The sequence below is a fragment of the Moschus berezovskii genome, chromosome 27 (genome assembly GCF_049115385.1).
Source record: "Moschus berezovskii isolate FMDL1 chromosome 27, NW_MosBer_1.0, whole genome shotgun sequence".
NCBI lineage: Eukaryota > Metazoa > Chordata > Mammalia > Artiodactyla > Moschidae > Moschus > Moschus berezovskii.
In genome coordinates this window covers 8,695,769-8,713,623 of record NC_142486.1, presented here as the reverse complement: position 1 = coordinate 8,713,623, position 17,855 = coordinate 8,695,769, and the positions used below count along the sequence as shown (strand labels likewise).

Genomic DNA, 17,855 nt, shown 5'->3' with positions numbered 1-17,855 from the left:
ATTTAAGTTCTTTAAACCTAACTCACACCTGGGAATAAAGCCCCACCCCCAACAGAGGAACTTCTGAAATTTGTCAGGGAGGGAAAAATGCCAGAGCCAGGGCTCCACAGAAAGTGGTTTATTGCTTTCAGAACAACGTAAGAAAATCTTAAATTTTTTTTTTTTTTTAAGCGAAGAAAATGCTTTTAGAACATTAAAACTTTTTGAAACTTTTCTAAAACTTTTTCTAAGGAAAACACTTTTTGTCAGCTGCTGAAGTAGGCACTTCAATAGAGAACTCTGCAGAGGCAAGCGCCTGTGCCGGATTGTGCAGCTTCTGCCCGTCTGGTCCCCAGGCGGTCACAGTGGACACAGTCACCTGCTCAGAAGCGGGGCTTGCGCTTGCGGCCGGTGTACTGGGTGTCAGGGCGGACCTCCCTGTGCCAAGAAACAACAGGGGCAGGAAGAACAGGCTCAGGAAAATGAACTATGAACCCCTGGGACCCTGGAGGCAAGAGCCCCAGGCTCTACGTGGCCAAGCCCCACCTCCAGCCCACAACCCGCCCCGCAGCACTTACTTGCCCTGCCGCCGGCGGCGTGCCTTCTTCTCCAGGACCCATTCTCGGCTCTTCCTCACCACCCCCCGTCTTGCTATCCTGTACGGGATCCTGTGGGAGACACAGCTGTCAGCAAGGAACGGAACGGCCTGGCTGGCACCCAGGTAAAGCCGGGCAGAGAAACATGGCAAGTCTCCCCCCAGGCAGGCGGCCTCTGTGGTCCCCATTCTGGACAGCCCCTTCCTGGTGACACCTGCTGGGGCCAGAGCAGCTGTTCAGCAGGAGGTGAGGGTCCCCCTCATTCGCAGGTATCCTCAAGATTGGGAATCATGTGTTAGGTCTACATACAAGTGCCTGCGGGGCAGGCAGGGGCCAAATTACTTTGGGGCCAGGATCAGCTCACAAGAGCCTATCCAAGGAGGGACTCTCCTGGTGGTCCAGGGGTTAAGAATCCTCACTTCCACTGCAGAGAATGTGGTTCGATCCCCATGGTCAGGAAGCTAAGAGTCCATATGTTGTGCAGCATGGCCAAAAATAAAAGTTTTTTAAAAAAATGTTTAAATTTTAAAATTTTTAGAAAAAGACCCCAGGGCTTCCCCGGTGATCCAGTTGTTAAAAATCGGCCTGGCCACGTGCACAAGTTTGATCCCTGGTCTGGAAAGATCCCACATGCCATGGTGCCGCAACTACTGAGCCTGCACTCTAGAGCCCTTACTCTGCGGCAAGAGAAACTACCACAGGGAAAGGCCTCTGCAGCACGACTGGAGAGCAGCCCCCGCTCGCTGCAACGAGAGAAAGCCCATGCAGCAAGAGCGACCCTGCAGGACCCAGTGCAGCCAAAAATCAAAAATTTACAAACACAGCCTATGCGAGGAAAGCCAGAGGCTCTGGGGACAGAGCAACCCGGGGCTTCCAGAAACTATGAGTGTCTGAGGTAGGAAAACACGGCTGCCCAGCTCATGGCAGCCCTGAAAACAACCCTCAAGAGTTCATCTTGGGCTCCAGTCCCAGCTGAGGAGAACTTTTCTCTTCAGCTCCACGGAAGAGAGGCCCTGAGAAAGTGCAGAGTCTGGGTCTTCAAAGCACATTCCCCACCGGGCAGCCGGAATCAAACTGTTTTCAGCAGTGACACACCACGGAGGCAGTCTGCCACGTGGGCAACCATCTCCTAAGGGACCTGGGTGTGCCCAGCCTGTGGATGTCCTACAGCGGGTATGAACCAGCCCTGCCCGTGAGGAGTCCACGGCTAGGCTGGGGCAGCGACCACCTGCACCTGGCCAAGCGCAGAGAGGCCAGGAGCAGCTGAGGGAGGAAACGAGCATGCCACCGAGGTTAAGCTGCTATTAGGATTTCTTCGTGCAGAAGGCAGGGCAGAGCCCAGACAGGAAGTAGTATGTGAAAGCGAGGCTCTGAGAGAGGACCGGAGGGGAAGGCTAGGGAGTAGAAGAGCCTAGGAGCCTGAAGTCATGGGTGTAAGAAGCGGACTGCCCCAGGGAGGATCTGAGCGTCTGCTGAGGATCCAGTCACCCTCGGAAGTCTACTCCAAGCCAGACTGTGTGACACACCCTTCCTGCTGCTACATCTCATTTGTTCTAACCCAGTAATAAAAATCAGATTAAAAAAAAAACAACTCTGATTCCCACCGTCTGGACCAGTTCATGGAGCTGTGATTACCAGCAAGGAGCGTGCCCTCTCTCCAGGAAGCAGTGAGGCCTTTGACCAAAGAACGCCACATATTCTAGACTTCAGGGTGGAGAGACAGCAGTTGACATGAGAAAGTCACCAGTCTCACAGTGAGCGGGCAGGAGTCCAGTGTATTAGATGCAAAGCAGGAAGCAGCTCAAGATGCAGGACTAAATCCCAGGAGTCCGTAAGGAAGGACAAGCTCTGGGCTAGCGCAGTGAACGGAAGCAAGATGTGAGCTGCAGGAGGAGCGATGGGCAAGAGTCATCAGGAGAGCCACGGGAGCAGCAAGGACGGTGAGCGGTGCAGACCAAAGTAAGAGCTAAGTGGTGTCCACGGTGCAAAGGCCAGAGGGGACGGCGCCTATGGAGAGCACAGGTGACGAGTGGCAGAGCGGAGGCCGGGTTGCAAGGGATGAGGACTACATCGGTCAAGCAAAGTTGATGGCGTGGGGGGAGGAAATTAGAAATGAGTTTGGTAAAGGTTTAGAATACCTTTTCTTAATTTATCTATTTATGGGCTTGACCAAAATTTTCACTTCTGCAAGATGTTATGGAAAAACCTCAATGAACTTTTTGGCCAAAACAATATTTCTAAGAGGCTCGAATGTGATCGGACTGAAATGACAGCAGCAGGAGCAAAGCCCCATCAGCCCACAGCCTCCTGCTCGCCCTTCCCAAATCGGAGGGTTTCAAGAGGAACAGTTTGTAGGGAGACAGGGTCCGAGCCAGGCGCTGTGCCGAGTCCTACACAGACATGCCCTCAACTCAACATGCTGCCTGAGCAGGGGGCACAGTCCCCCTCACCAGATTTTTAAATGAGGTGAGAAACGGCTGCTGAGGTCCCACAACTTACCAAAGTTTACAGCTAGCACATGTCATCTGTAGACACCGCTATGAGGGCAAGAGGGAGCCTAAGGTGGATGGAGGGAGTTAAACCACTTGAATTTCCCTGTGTAGCAGGAGATGGGACCGCTTGCTGGGAGCAAGTGATGGGCACCTTGGAGGAGATACAGCAAGGAGCGCGCCCCCCAGGCCCCCACGGGGAATGGGCTGAGGAGATGACCCTGAAGGGCCAAGGGGTCAGGAGGCATCAATGCATGGCGGACATGAGGAATGGACTCATGATTCTTCACCATCCCTGGGCCTTCCAAACGCATCCTTTCTCCACCCATTTTTCCTCTTCGATGTCTTAAAGTCTGAAGACCTTTCTTAAAGTCTGAAGACTCTAATCAAAACAAAGAAATAACCTCCTTCTTTACTCTCTTATAATCATTTGCTCCTTCAACAAATACTGAACACCTTTTGCTAACAACACACTCTTCTGGTGTCAAGTATACAAATCCCCACCAAGTTTTCATTGTACTTGGGGGTAGAAATAATGCCACGTAAACAAGCATTTCTGATTCAGAGCTGTGAACAGTGTTAGGGACGTAAAAGTAAGGGGAACTCAACTGAAGATACTGAACAGGAAAATCGCAAGATAAGACGCACACTTTCAAGAAGCAGAAGAGAAGGATATGTCTGGCTGCACAGCCAGGGAATTCAGACGCGAAGTCCAAAGCAGGGAGACCAGCGAAGCAGCTTTCAGAAACCCGGGCAGTGGGGTGGAGACCACATAGCCATGGGGGAAAGGGGTAGACAGACTGGATGTGGGATGGAAGGGAGACAGGAAGGGTAGACAACAGGAAGGATAGACAACAGGAAGGATGGAGGAAGGAAGTCGGGGTGAAACCAAGGGCTGTTTCACTCTGGAGACCTGTGGGAAGTCCAGGTCTGGACATTCAGGAGGGGAGGTGGTTTGGAAACAGAGGTGGGATTGAGACCAGTGTTATGCGCCTGGAGGTTCTCAACCTGGAGCTGGTGTTTAAGGCAGCAGCAGAGAGAGAAAGGGGGTCCAGGCGGGGCTGCAGAGTGAACAGGGAAGGACCAGCCAGGGAGGGAGATAGGAAGCCAAGTGAAGCAGCGTTAAGGGAGCAATTGGCTGCCTTAGCTCCTACCTACCAAGGCAGTTACGATGAAGATGGAGAAGGAAAACAGGCTCATGGGTTCGCTAAGACAGCCTTGTGGTGGCAAGAGCAATCTGTGATGAGACAAGCCTGAGCCAGAGGAGACGACTGGGAAAGGCAGGGGAGCCGGTGCGAGTTCCGCCACAGTGGGAAGCCAGAAGCAGGGGTGGATAAACAGAGTGGTAGGCAGGAGCTGTCACGGGGATAAGGGAGGATCTTTCTTAAAGTCGGGATAAACTGCGCAGCACTGCCTCGTGCTCAGAGCCAGGACTCGAGAGGGTAAAGATGAGGATGCAGGGGCACAGGGAGCCGCAGGGGCACAGGGAGCCGCAGGAGCCGCAGGGAGGGGCTCTGGGGTCCAGGGGACAGAGGCAGCCTGGGGAGGAGGGGACCACCTGCTGCCCATGGATGTCGAGCAGGGCTCTCCTCTCTCAGCCAGAGGCAGGTGCAAACGCCATCCCAAAGGGTTCCCCAGTCCCTTCGCCACCTTGCTGTCACTACCACACTGGACCCTGAGAGACTTAGTGAAGGCAGAGACGCGAAGAGTCTTGCTGCCTGAACCTGGGGACGGCGACCATCCGCCCCTGAGTCGGCGCTGACTGACAGCCTCTCACCTCTCAGCCGTGAATGTGGACTCGGTGGGCTTCTCCTCCTCGGTATCTTCGCTCAGGCCCTGCGGAAACCACAGTGTTTTCTGGTCACCTGGAGATCTCTCAACCTCCCCGCCCCGCAGGCCTGGCACCCAGGCCTGGGAGTCCTTCCAGCAGGTCCACGGTCCAGCCCCACAGGAAGGGAACCCCAGACAGATGGGCCTGCAAAATCAAGGGCCCTCACCTCTGGTATAGAGCTCGAAGGTCCAGAAAACAAACACAGGTAGAACCTGAAAGGAAAAAACGGAGCGAGGGTTGGCTCAGAAAGCCTTGGGGACAAGTGAGATCCTCACCCTACCCCGCCACAAGCAGAGGCAGACACACCCGGGCCCCAGAGACCCAACCCAGCACTGCTCCGGTCTGCTTGTCACTGGCCTGTGAGGGCCAGCCCGCCACCCTCTCCTGCTGCACGGGCGGACCCCTGACCCCAGCACTCACTTCTTGGCTTTGGCGCTGTTGGGGTAGTCCACCACCACACCGCCAGTGAAGCCGGCCCTGGTGGCCTGGGTGGTGATCAGCTCCAACTGAGGAGAGAACGGCAGGGAGTCAGGCAGGGCAGCTGGGTGACAGCGGCTTCCTGCCCATCCGCCAGGCCTTCATCTGGTCCCAGGACGGATCTCCTCTGGGAGAACTGAAGTCTTCTTTACTGACTGTTCCCAACTCTGAGTCCCCAAAAACCACGTAGGGAAGATGCAGGCTGGAGCCAGCCATGGCAGACACCTCCCTCGGGGATCATAGAACCACCAACCGCCCCCCGTCCCACCCTCCCCACTTAAATCTCGGAAAATGAATGAGCACCGCGAGCCAGACTCATTCATGTGACTGGTCAGGGACAGCTCGATTCTTGTCCATCGGAGTTGGTACCTCCGACCCCCTCTCTGCTCATGCATCTCACCCCACAGCACACAACTGTTAACCTCCTCTCCCCCACCATTTATTTCTTCAGTTACGGAAATCAGTAATGCCAGAGGGTTCCCCACCTGCCCCAGGTACCCCTCCCTCCTTAGGACTTAGGCCACAAAATGCTCTCAGCTCCTCCCCTCCCACCAAGCAGCCTCAGGTGGCTTGTCCTGTCACTTCCCAACAGCTGGAGGACAGGAGAGTGAGAGGCAGGACAGCTGGCCTGTTCTGGGCTCCCCCCACTTCCACGCACCACTGCTAGCCAAGGGGCTTACCTGCTCTGAATTCTCGGGGTACAACTGCAGGACAGCTCGGCCCCCATGGACCTGCAACAGGAAAGAGGCGGTCTCTCAGACCATCCAAGGGGTCCAGACCCAGATGCTTCCCCTTTTTTTATTCACAAAGTATTTGCTGAGTTCCCACTGTGTGCAAGGGATACTGTTCTTGGGGGTGGAAAAGAGCCATGAACAAGAGACAGTCCCCAGTGTCCGCAGCTCACATTTTAGTGGGCGAGGCAGCTAATTTACAGCAGATTAAGTGTCAAAAAGAAAAATAACTTAGAACAAGGGATGGTAAGTGACAGAAACTATCCAGCTTACTTTTGGTTTTCAAGGAAGGCCTCTCCCTAAGGGACACTGGAGCAGAGACCTGACTGTAGGATGGAGTTGGCTACGGAAATGTCTGAGGGGAGAGCATTTCAGCAGAGGGAAAAATAAACACCAAGGTCCTCAGAACTTCAGTTAACCCCCAGAGTCTGAGCAGAGAAAAGACTACATAATGCATAAGACTAGTAAGCTATCTGCAGAACCCACTCTAAAAAAGTCAGGGGTGACAGGAGGTGACTTAAGGGCACCAAGAAACACCTGGATCTGGGACCTCCCCAGTGGTCTAGTGACTAGACTCTGCTCCCAACACCGGGGGCCCAGATTCCATCCCTGGTCTGGAAACTATGAAGAGATCCCACATGCTACAACTAAGACCGAAGGTCCTGGGTGCTGCAACCGAGACCCAGCGCAGGCAAACTTTTGATAAAAGAAAAGAAAACACTTGGATCCCAAAAAAACCAAAAAACAGATTTTTGGGACTTAGAATCTCACTCTCATCTAATCCTAGTAAACAATGGAAATCAATGCAATCATTTCTAAAGATAAGACAAAGCTAATAGAGGTTCTCTCACTAGTAAATAACCACCCTGCTCTCTTCTCTGAGCACTGGTGGTAGGGGGAAGGAAGGTGGGAGCTGGAGGATGTGAGCTCTGGAAGGTGTTCTGTGCGGCCTCGACATGCCATCCCTGTCCTCGATCTGGGGAGTCCAGGCCCCCAAGCCAACGTGGGATTAAAATTCAGCGGCGTAGACACAGCAGTTGTGATCAGTCTCAGGTTCTGCCATCAGTGTCTTTGCATTCCCCTGGCGTGTCGGCTCCCCACCCCACCCCCTTCTTCTTTTAAGGCTGCCCGCTTGGACAGTAAGGTCTTGCCATTCTCAGTGTCCTTCCCACGGGACACCTCTGCCTCATCACACTACCTGCAGGATGGGGAGGGACGGGGAGATCTGGTAACTCACCAGAACAGAGTACAGAGATGAGAAGAAGCGGTACAGGCGCTTGGCAGGAATATCAGACTTCTTGTTAGCGTTACAGAGCCACTGCACCGCAGAAATGCTGCAAGAGGAAGAGACCGCGTCAGGAAAGGGGTGACAGGCACGGCCACCCCTGCCTCTTCGCAGCCAACGCCACACTCCTCACCTCCAGAGGAAAGCCTCCTACCCACGACTCTGCTGGCACAAGCAGGTTCACCCTGGGTCATTACCTTACAACACTGGACCGAACAGGGGCTCCAGAAGGTGAGCACGAAAGGCTTCCTTGCCGCCAGTCCAAGGAAACACGTCCTCAGCCTTGTTTCTCACGCATCTCAAGTTTGGTTCAGCACCACTCAGCAGGTCAAGGCTCTCCCTGCCACCTACCCCTTCATACCCTTCCCTCCATTCAACAGAAATATGTTTCTGGCTTCCACAAAGCCAGTCACTCTCCTCCTGAATCACTTCCTTCAACTGTACCTGCTAGGGGTCTCCACAATCCCCAGATTTAAAACCTCAAGCAGGGATTTCCCAGTGGTTAAGAATCTGCCTGCCAGTGCAGGGGAAGTAGGTTCAATCCCTGTTCCAGGAACTAAGATTCCATATGCCGCGGGGCAACTAAGCCTGAGAGTCACAGGTAAATATCCTGCATGCCGCAACTAAGCCCCAACGCAGCAAATAAATATTTAAAAGAGTAAAACTTCAAGCAACTAATATGCCCTATTTTGCGGTATTCCCCTCCTCACTGCTTTGCACACACGTAACACAGAACCCCAAACCCAGCTGGCATGCCCAACTGCCTCTCCAGCTTTCACTTCCTTCCACCACTCTTCTGGGTCAGCATTTATCACTTTGATTGCTTCAACAACCTAACTTTTCTCTTGCATCTTCTTTCTTAAGTAATATTCCTACAACACAGACCAAGTCTCATCACTCACCAGTGCCCCATCAACAACTACTGAATAAAGACCCAACTCCTTAGGATGGAGTAAAAAGCTTTCTAGGAACCAAACCCACTCGATCTCAGCTTCCAGGGAATTTCTCCTTTATCGCTACATCAATGAGATGCCTTTTTCCCACCCACTTCTATGCCTGTGCCCACACTGCTCCTTCACTCTGAAACCCTCTCCCTTGGCTCTCCAAATCCCTTCCAGCCTTCACGGCCCAGCCCCAGCCCCTCCTGCTCAAAGCCTTCCTGTGCTCTCATTTCTCTTCATAACTGTGGTGGGTCCCCAGACTTCCTAGTGGACACCCCACCCTGGGGCTCGTGTTTAGTAACATGGTCCACATCTTTATTTTTCGGCCACACCGCACATCATGTGGGATCTTAGTTTCCCGACCATGGATCGAACCTGCAACCCCAGAGTCTAAACCACTAGACTACCAGGGAAATCCCCCGGTTCACATCTTACAGCACCGAAAAAACTACGGAGACTCTTAAAAACAAGGACTTCTATTTCCATAAACTCCACAGCATGTCATACAATTTCTTACATGTAACAAATGTTGAGACAAAAATGCTGGCCAAACATCCTTCTTTTAAAAACAAACTAAAAATGACTGCTTACTACTGAAACACTCAAGATCATATTGCTGGTCTTTGACTCTGCAGCTTAGAACATCTCACCTGATCATTACTAAAACACAGTTGCTATCTTTGAAACGTTTTCTCTCCTCCAATCTTGTTTCCACATATATGTTAATCACTTACCCTAAAAAAACCATTTAAATGCAGATTTCTACTCCTCATCCAGATTCTTTCTGTGTATCCCTACAGCTCAATCTATTATCACAGGAGGTCTGCGCTTTCCCAGATAATGATTCAACTCTGACATCCTCTCCTAGCCCCTACTTCCACCCCAGCTACAAAACACTAAACCCAAATACTCAACAGAGCTCAACAGAAGACAAAGAACAACTTCACGTTTCTAACTAATTAGAGCAAGGCCCCCAAATACCTCTCGTATTACAAAACTACTCCTATGGTTAACTTGTCCCGCCTGGTTCAGGCACCAGGGTATATACATTTCTCTGCTTTGTGTGTGTGGTAGGGTGGGTGCTTCTGAGCCTCTGGGAGCCATCTTGTGGGCCCAATGTTCTAAAATATGTTATCGAAGTACTATGTACACATTCAAAGCCTGACCTGACTCCTCAGAAGACTCCTAAGCCACTGAAAAGATGGGAGCTGTGAGGGCCACTCTCTACTATAAAACTCCTTGAGAAGAAGTAAACAAGATGGCCGCTGGGGCCCACAAGATGGCCGCTGAGACCCACAAGATGGCTCCCAGAGGTTTAGAAGCCCCCACCTTGTCACACACACAAAGCAGAGAAAACTATACACCATGGTACCTAATACTAGCAGGACAAGTTAAGCATAGGAGTAGTTTTGTAACACAAAAGAGACGTATTTGGGGGGCCTTGCTCTGATCTAACAGATCTGACAATCCTGGGGAATGTGTATATTTATGTATTCCGGACAACTATGCTTTGGGAAGCACTGACCTGCAGGACTGAAAGCAGGAAATGAAGACTCTTACCTGATACAAGCATCAAAGGTGCCCGGTTTGAAGGGGATGCCCTGACCCATGTCCCCCAGAATCACATCTCCCTCAATCTCTCGGTCCAAGGCCTCATCTACATTGGAAAAGAGTGGGTGAGGAATTAGGACAATCTGCGTTGCCGCTCCAAACTCGCGGAAGGGCGTCCACCCCAGCGCTTACTGTAACAGGGCATACTTACCCAGCATGGCAGGGCTGATGTCAATGCCCACCCAGTAGTGCCCCTCATCTGTGAGGTAATCGCCACTCAGCCCGGTACCGCAGCTGGAAGACAATCACACAGAGACTCAGTAGTTTGAGGAGCAAGGACATCCCCTCACCTGGACGGACTGAACTGGGCCCCAGGATCTCACCCAATATCCAACACATAACAGGGCTTATCATCAGGCACACAAAGAAGCTCCACTGCCCGTCCAGCCATCTTGGTTTGGACATCAATCATCCGTGAGCTAAAAAACACAAGAAAGTGGTAAAGGGGTTCTGGGCCAGAACCTCACTCAGACCAAGAAAAGTCAAAGGAAACAATCATCCTGAGGTGCTCTTTCCCAGCCAATAAATTGGACTATGACTATTTAAAAGTGACCCCCAAAGACCATGTAATACGTGTTATTCTGCTGTGACACAGATTAAACTGTACCAGCTGCAGGGATACTATGAAGGAAAAAAAATCATTTACCTCATAACCCACCATTGGGTATTTTCAACTCTACCAAGCTCTGACATCCTCTTACTTAAAAACTTGTTTTCTAGAAAAATTATCCACTGTAGCTACTCCCATGTAGAAGGGTCGCCAACGCACAATAAAAATCATAACAGTGCTCTCCGTGAGAAATGTAACACAAGCCACTCAGGACATTCTTGAGGCCCCATTTAAAAAGAAACTAAATACATAAAGTTAACTGTAATAATCCTTAACCTAACCCAATATACGCAGTATTACACTTGATCTAACCCAGTATGCTTGAAACATCATTTCAATATGTAACATAAAAATACAGTTAGTAAATATTTCATTTTCTTTAGATTAAATATGTTTCAATACATGGCTGATGGCTACTGGTTACCATATTAAACAAAAGTCTAGAGTGTACCTAGCTTTCCCAAGATACAGAGAAAGTCATACATAACAAGTTTTCAAAATGCCTAACACTGGGCTCTGCAATTGGAAAAAAGTTTCCCTTTGCTATATAATGACGACTGGCCATAAATTTTTGCGGGCCCTAGTACTCTAATTGGAACAAAAAAGACAAAACATATTATTAGTATCTGCAGAACTTACAGAGTACCGTATCGGGAAAGACTAGGTTTGGAAGTACTTGCCCTGGCCCTTACCTGTTAACTGGCTTCATTAATTACACATAAAACTACCCTCTCTTAAATTCAGGTACTCTACCAACAGCAGTCCCGAGATTTACGGAGATTCTGTAAACTGGGACATATAATAAACATTCTACGGATATTATTTCCTTCCCCCGACAAACAGCACTGATGGTTTACAAATAACCACTGCGTCTACCTAATTCTTCACGTGCTTAAAATAAGCTGTCACCTTAAACAACGTACGTATGATCACGCCCATTCTGCTACTAAGATTACCAAGACCCAGAGAATTTGGAGGTTTACTCAAGAGTTGACTTTGACGGTGCCAACAATGGATCAATTTAAGTCTCTTCCTCCCGCCACCCCCAAGTCCTGCGTGCACCTCCGCATTCAGGACAACTTGCCGGTTCCCGACCCCCGACCCCGAGCAACATCCAGGCTTTCCTTACTTGCGCACGTATTTCCGGGCTTCTTTCTTGTCGTAATACTGCAAGAACGAGAAAAAAATTGGGGGCATTTGAGTAAGATATCAAGACGCGGACGCCCTAGGAAAAAAGTGCGCGAGGTGGTCAGAGCCCTCACCAGCTCCGGGGGCCCGCGGAGCTCAGGTCTCCGCCCGGAACAAGCCATCACGACGCCTCGGCAGCAGAACTCGTGCAAGCGGCTCCGGAGCCCGGCTTTTATAGCATCAGCCGGGCGCCCGCCCCGTAATACGCATGCTCCACCCCCTCTCCCCGCCTTCTCTTTTACTCGATTGGCTACAGGGCCGACCGGATGCGAAAAATGCACGTCTCCCATTGGCCAGTTCATCTTGCACCGCCCGCCAGATTCACTCAAGATGGCAGCCCGGCGCGATGTGAGGTGGTCGCGACTGTTACTGTGGAGATTGTGGCAGCCCTGGGGGGCTCCCCAAAACCCGAGCTCGGGCCTGGGCCCAGAAGCGAGGACTTATACCCGGAGCGACGGCCCGTACTCGCGCACGGCGCTCTATGATCTCCTCGGCGTCCCCTCCACGGCCACGCAGGCGCAAATCAAGGCGGCTTACTACAGGCAGAGCTTCCTCTACCACCCGGACCGCAACTCGGGGAGCGCTGAGGCTGCCGAGCGCTTCACGCGCATCTCCCAGGCTTACGTGGTGCTGGGCAGTACCACGTTGCGTCGCAAGTATGACCGCGGCCTGCTGAGCGACGAGGACCTGCGCGGTCCGGGCGTCAGGCCTTCCAAGACTCCCGCCGCCGACCCCGAGAAGCCCCGTACCCCTCCGCCCGGCCCTCGGGCCCACGGCCGCGGCCCGGCCTCGCCGGGAGCCAAGCGCACCATGTTCGACTTTGACGCCTTCTACCAGGCGCATTACGGGGAGCAGCTGGAACGCGAACGGCGCCTGAAGGCGCGCCGGGAGGCCTTCCGCAAGATGCAGGAGGACCGGGCCAAGAAGGGCTTACGCTGGGACGAGACCCGAGACTTGGCTTTCGTCCTCATTCTGCTCGCCGTCTTCCTCATCGTGAGCTCTCGTATTTAATCGGAGAGCGGAGGGCAGCGGAGCAGCCCCCAGCCAACACCCTCCCGCCCCACCCCCAAGAAAGTGGCCTTGCGTGTCATCTTGAACCCCTTGCCTCCCATTGTCTACCTCTGCTGGGGCCCGAAGGAACTGCTCTCCCCCTTCTGTTCCCCACCTGGCCAGCTTAGCCATTGACTTGCACGTCCCTACCCCCACCCCGCTCCAGAAAAGGAGGCTTTTCGATGCTCGAGAAAACAGGCCCCTAATGAAGAGTCCTGAAAGCCCGAGAGAGAGGGCTTTTCTGGAAGCCCTGGGGTGCCTGCTTCCAGATGTTGTTAACTTCTGAAACATTTGCTCTGGCTTTCTTGTAAAGTTCCGAGCAAGACTCGTCTGCTCCGGCCCCATGTGTGTAGCGTGGAGCTCCTGTGTAACCTTGAAACGTGCAATGTGACCAGTTGTGGCTGCCAAAACAAAAAAATGTGGGGTCTTACGAAACTTGCCTTTCTGTGAGTTCCCCAAGCCACAGGTGAGACCTGATGTAGGGTAAAGATGTGATCCGTGGGAACTTGGCCATTCCTGGGTAGTCAGATCTCACTCAGCCTCCTGCTGGTGGCCTCTGGGAGTGGGAAAGAAAGCAGGGTCATGAGCCTTTCTGTGCCCATACTTATCAAATATATGACCTTGCAGAAATTCATCTGTGGGCGTGATGGCAGGGGAGCAAATTGTTTGCTCTTTCAAGATCTGTCATACTTGATTATCCATGTTCTAGTAGGCTGAGTGATTAAAATACTGATGTCAGTATAGCCAGATTTATCCTTGGGACAGTGTGCCTGGCACCTGGTCATCCCTTGACCAGCCAGCCTCATTGCTAACTGTGCAGCTCCTCCCTTCCTAGAAACAAGAGCAACAAAAGCAGAGGTAAGAGTCGCCTGAGAGTGGCCCAGCCTCCCATTCTGCTGGTAGTGCTTATCGCAGGCCCCACAAGCCAAGTCCTTGAAACATGGCTACTTGAGGCTGTGGGAACTGGGGGAGTTTGAGTAAACAAGATTATTGAGGGAGAGGAGGGACATGTAGAAATGTACTTCCTTATTCAGAGCTGACTGACTGAGGCCTTCTTTTCTTTTTTTGGCCGCACAGCTCAGGCATGCGGGATCTTAGTTCCCCAACCAGGTCTTGAACCTGTGCCTCCCATCTCAAACACTGGATCCCCAGAGAAGTCCCCTCCCCCACTTTTTCCCTCCTCTGTTCCTAACTGGTGCTAAACAAGTGGGTGGTCACTTGCTAGAGCTGTTGCAATCCAGCCCTCTTAACCCTGAACGTCTGCACACGGGGTGTGGATTAGCTGTGAGATGGTAGGAACTCAAGTGTGTATGCACTGTTGAAGGGAAAGCCATGGGATAGGAAAACCTGTGCAGGAGACCTACTGCAAGAGTCAGGACCTAAGTCTAGCTAAATGAGGCCGGAGGTGCTTTGCTACATTAACACCAATTCCTGCACTCAGTCTTTTGTGTGCAGTTCTTGTGTACGTTGGGGATAAACCCATAGCTGGTTCAAGTTGGTCTTTTCTCAAGCCTTGGAGGTTGGGGGCAAGTTCTTCGGCATGGCTTTGCAGTGACCCATGTCATTCAGTGGTAAGGCTTTAAGCTCACTGGTTCAGACCTGCTGGGTTTAGCAAGACTTGCTTTGAAGGGAGGGGCATGTGTACTTTTCAAAAGAACATTTAATGTTATTATGTTTCCTATTTGGAAAACAAGGTGGGCAAAGTAGTTATTTTCAAAGCACAAACAGCAAGAACTGAAGCTTAGAGAAAGGTACAGAGACTGGTAATTCTCAACCAAAGAGTCGGGACAGAACAGTCTGTGAGGCAAGATTTCCTCCAAATTTCCATCAAATGGGGTTGGGGTTCTTTGGGGTTTTGTTTGTAAAAGCATTAATGATCTGTGATATCCAGGGCTTTTCCCATTGACTCTGACATATACTTCTCAAGTTTGTTTTTGAAGATCACAGCCAAAAATATTCCCTAGGGGCCCCAGAACATGGAGGTGGATAGAAAATTCCAGAAGGTTTGGGGTGATGGGTCCAGACTCTGTGAAACCTCTGGAACATTCCATGCAACTCCAAACAGGGCAGTCAATAAAATTTATTAACCATCCAACTCTTAAGCCTCTTCTTAGGCCTAGAACTAGCAACCCCCCCCCCCCCCGCCCATTCTCTCTAGTGCTGTCTTGCCTGTTGGGGTTTTTTTAGGCCAGAGCTGAACTCAGAGACCCCACTCCCTACAATCCCTGAAACCATCTGGGCTCATCCTGGGCAAGGTGTGTGGGACGCTTTCTGAAGGACCCTCAGGCCTGGTTCCTGTTACATTATTTCTATTTCTCTCCCCACCCCACCCCCGCATCGGTCCATTCTCAGCTGCTTATCTGCCCTTGGGAGGAGAGGCTGAACTAGGCCATGGACATTAGCCCCTGCCTTTCAGAGGCTGCTCCCGTGTTCCTGAGACATGGTCAGCTTTAGTCCCTTTTCTCCTTTTGGTCACAAAAAGTAGAAGTTTGAACTGAGGAAGAGAGACTGGGGCGAGAGGGGTCCAGCTTGCCCCAGGCTGCGCTCATTGGGGTGGGCGGGGGTGCAGTTAACTCAGTACCAGGCCCAGTGAGAAGCACGCACTATCCTAAATGGAGAGACCTGAACGAGAAGACCGGAATCAAAGGTCTGCGTGTCTAGGCAATTGTGATACTGCCTTTGGGCTTAATCAGGACTTGATTCCTCCTGAGCCAAACTTTTCCTCTCTGTTGTCCTTTTTTTTTTCTTTTTTTCTAATTGCTGGGTGAAAAGATCCTTTACACATCCCAGTGCTAAAGGAGTAAGATTTCTTGCTTCCTTCTGAAGTTCTGGCATTTCTTTCTCTGGGCGCACCATACCTCTGTAATGGTCCCAGCATGAGCCAAGATGAAGAATAGCCTATCTTAGGCCAGCGAGTTGTCTGTTGGTCATCACTGACCATGTATGTATCTCCATCCCTTGTAGCCACAGCCTGAAGCTGAGACATCAAGGGTGGAGCCCAAGTGAGTGGCCACCACACCCACTTTTGGGAAAATGGCGAGGAGGAGGGGTCTTGTCTCAGGCCTTTGGGCTTCCTGGAAGGTCATCAGATCCCATGAAGAGAGGCTGAGAGAAGGGGAGCCGGTAAGTGGCAGGGTTACTTCAGTCCTCTCTCTCAAGTTCAGTGTTCTCTCATGGCCTTTGCCCCGTCGGTTCCTCCGCCCTGTGATGGATGTGGTCACATTATCACCTGCCTCTGAGCAGTATTGTAGAAGGCCCGCCTCACCTGCCTTCAGTGGCCTGGCTTTCAGCCAGCCTTGGAGCCCTGGCGGCCATGGGGTTTGTGCAAAGCAACTGAGGGTCCGTCTGTTAGTTTTAGGATGATAGCAAGACCTGAGTCTGGACCTCATAAATTTATGTGTGCCAGGGTGCTCAGTGCTCTTGTCCCCTAGATGCTCTGCTTCCCCATCGGTCATAAGATTATAGTATCAATGGATCCAGCCGCCTCACTAGTGTCTCTTCAGGCTGTCTCCACTTGGGGCCCGGTCTCGTATTCAGGGAGGTCAGCCCTCCCACTGCGCCTTTGTCCCTTCAGCATTCACACCCTTGGTCCTGGGAGGGGCTGCCACCAGACCAAAGAAGGCCTGTTTCAGGAGAACCAAGAACTGACCCAGATTCGTGGTTCACAGGCCACAGCCAACCTGCACACAGTGTTTGGCTGTGGCTAGCACAGTGTCTTAACTTTAGCCAACATTAAGAACTTGGGAGACTTTGCATAAGTCTAGATTTCTGACTTCACTCCAAAAAATGAGAAAATGCCACGATTAAGCTTCCTCCCATAGCTGTATGACCATGTGGGAAAAGCGGTCAGGTCTGCCTTGTAGATAAGTCTTTCCTCCCCAGGCTGCTGCACTCTGACCAGCAAAGGGGATGTGTCAGAAGCCATAATGCACACACTTGCACCATTCACTCTTAGTAAAGAAATCTCTCTCTGTATCCCATGTCTATAAAGAGGGAAAACAGACAGACAAATGGGGTCTCGCGTTTCCAGGAAAATAGGGGAGGGTATACTTTGTGGAAATGGTGCTGCTTGGCACTGTGACCTTCCTGGCCCCTCCAGGCATTTGAGGTCGCAGATCCCTAGATAACCTCCAGTGTTGTTTCAAGAGCTCACACTTTGACTGGGAGGCAGAGGGTAAATCTTATTTTCTGTGGAACAAGAAGAATCTCTTGAGAGGCCTATGGCAGGGGCAAGGTCCCAGACAAAGGCAGAGGTCCCTTGGTACAATAATGCCACTCCTGCACTTGATCTTTCACGTAAAATCCTTGTATAAATTGGGATAAACCTTCAGCTAGTCCAACTTGGTCTCTCTGAAACCACTCGATTCTCTCTAGCCTTGGAGGTCAAGGGCAGTTTCTTAGCCACGGCATTGCAGTGACCACACAGTTCAGGGGTGGAGAGCTGAGCTCACCGTGGTTCAGGCATGCTTAGCTCAGTGAGCCTTGATTTCGCGTGCACACACAGACACGAAGTTACATGCAGTGTTTCACATCCGGAAGACAAAGCAGGAGGCTGAAGAAAGGACACAGAAGCTAGTGATCTCCAAGCAAGGAGATGCACGTAACAGACTTCTGAGGGGCAGAAACACATTGTGTTCATCAAAAAGGGATGGGAGTTTTGTTACTGGGGCGATTTGGGGCTTTTGGTTTGTAAATGCACCGGTGGTCTGTAATAGCACTTTTCTCATGGGCCCCTTGATGTAGCCCCTCAAGTTTATTCTCTCTCACAGAGGATTACAGCCAAGAACATCACCTGGTACCACAGAACCTAGAAAGTTCCGGAAGTGATCTGGCAGGAGAGCCCAGACTGCTTGGAACTTTCCAGAACATTCCATTTTCCTTCAAGCGGAGAGGCTAATAAAGCTAATTAACCATCCAACTCTAAGCCTTTCCTGTGGCCCAGAACTAGGGCCAGGCACTCTGGCGGCATCTGTACCTCCCTCCCTCGGTCTTTGGTCTTTTTCATGCTGGAGCTGAGTCCTGAGGGGCGTCACTCCCGGTGCCCTCTAACACTGAGCTCTTTGGGGA

At 51.5% G+C, this 17,855-nt stretch overlaps 2 protein-coding genes and 1 non-coding gene across 4 annotated transcripts; 1 reads left to right on the top strand and 2 right to left on the bottom strand.

The window, feature by feature from the left end:
* Positions 1-103: 103 nt before the first annotated feature.
* On the bottom strand, positions 104-11,921 carry BUD23 (BUD23 rRNA methyltransferase and ribosome maturation factor). Its single transcript, XM_055410058.2, has 12 exons — positions 11,813-11,921; positions 11,680-11,717; positions 10,264-10,359; positions 10,092-10,174; positions 9,890-9,986; positions 7,341-7,437; positions 6,053-6,103; positions 5,316-5,401; positions 5,062-5,107; positions 4,842-4,900; positions 558-647; positions 104-417 (listed from the first exon to the last, which is right to left on the bottom strand). The coding sequence occupies exons 1-12, from the start codon at positions 11,858-11,860 to the stop codon at positions 363-365; spliced, it is 846 nt and encodes a 281-aa protein (XP_055266033.1). The 5' UTR covers positions 11,861-11,921; the 3' UTR covers positions 104-362.
* On the bottom strand, positions 1,460-1,588 carry LOC129545864 (small Cajal body-specific RNA 20). Its single transcript, XR_008683788.2, has one exon.
* A 137-nt stretch (positions 11,922-12,058) lies between the features above and the next one.
* On the top strand, positions 12,059-17,853 carry DNAJC30 (DnaJ heat shock protein family (Hsp40) member C30). 2 transcript variants are annotated; one of them, XM_055410062.2, is made up of 3 exons: positions 12,059-13,254; positions 15,753-15,911; positions 17,558-17,693. In XM_055410062.2, exon 1 carries the CDS (start codon positions 12,069-12,071, stop codon positions 12,747-12,749), a length of 681 nt encoding a protein of 226 aa, XP_055266037.2. In that variant the 5' UTR covers positions 12,059-12,068; the 3' UTR covers positions 12,750-13,254; positions 15,753-15,911; positions 17,558-17,693. The 2 variants fall into 2 exon arrangements, with proteins under 2 accessions (XP_055266037.2, XP_088689016.1); XM_088832890.1 differs by having other exon boundaries at positions 15,753-17,853.
* The last annotated feature ends 2 nt before the right edge of the window (positions 17,854-17,855 follow it).

Coding starts and splice junctions, on each gene's coding strand:
- BUD23 (XM_055410058.2), bottom strand. CDS start 11,860: ATGGCTTGTTCCGGGCGGAGACCTGAGCTCCGCGGGCCCCCGGAGCTG. Junction 648..4,841: donor TCCACATTCACGGCTGAGAG/GTGAGAGGCTGT, acceptor TGTCTCCCACAG/GATCCCGTACAGGATAGCAA. Junction 418..557: donor CGCCGCCGGCGGCAGGGCAA/GTAAGTGCTGCG, acceptor TTCTTGGCACAG/GGAGGTCCGCCCTGACACCC.
- DNAJC30 (XM_088832890.1), top strand. CDS start 12,069: ATGGCAGCCCGGCGCGATGTGAGGTGGTCGCGACTGTTACTGTGGAGA.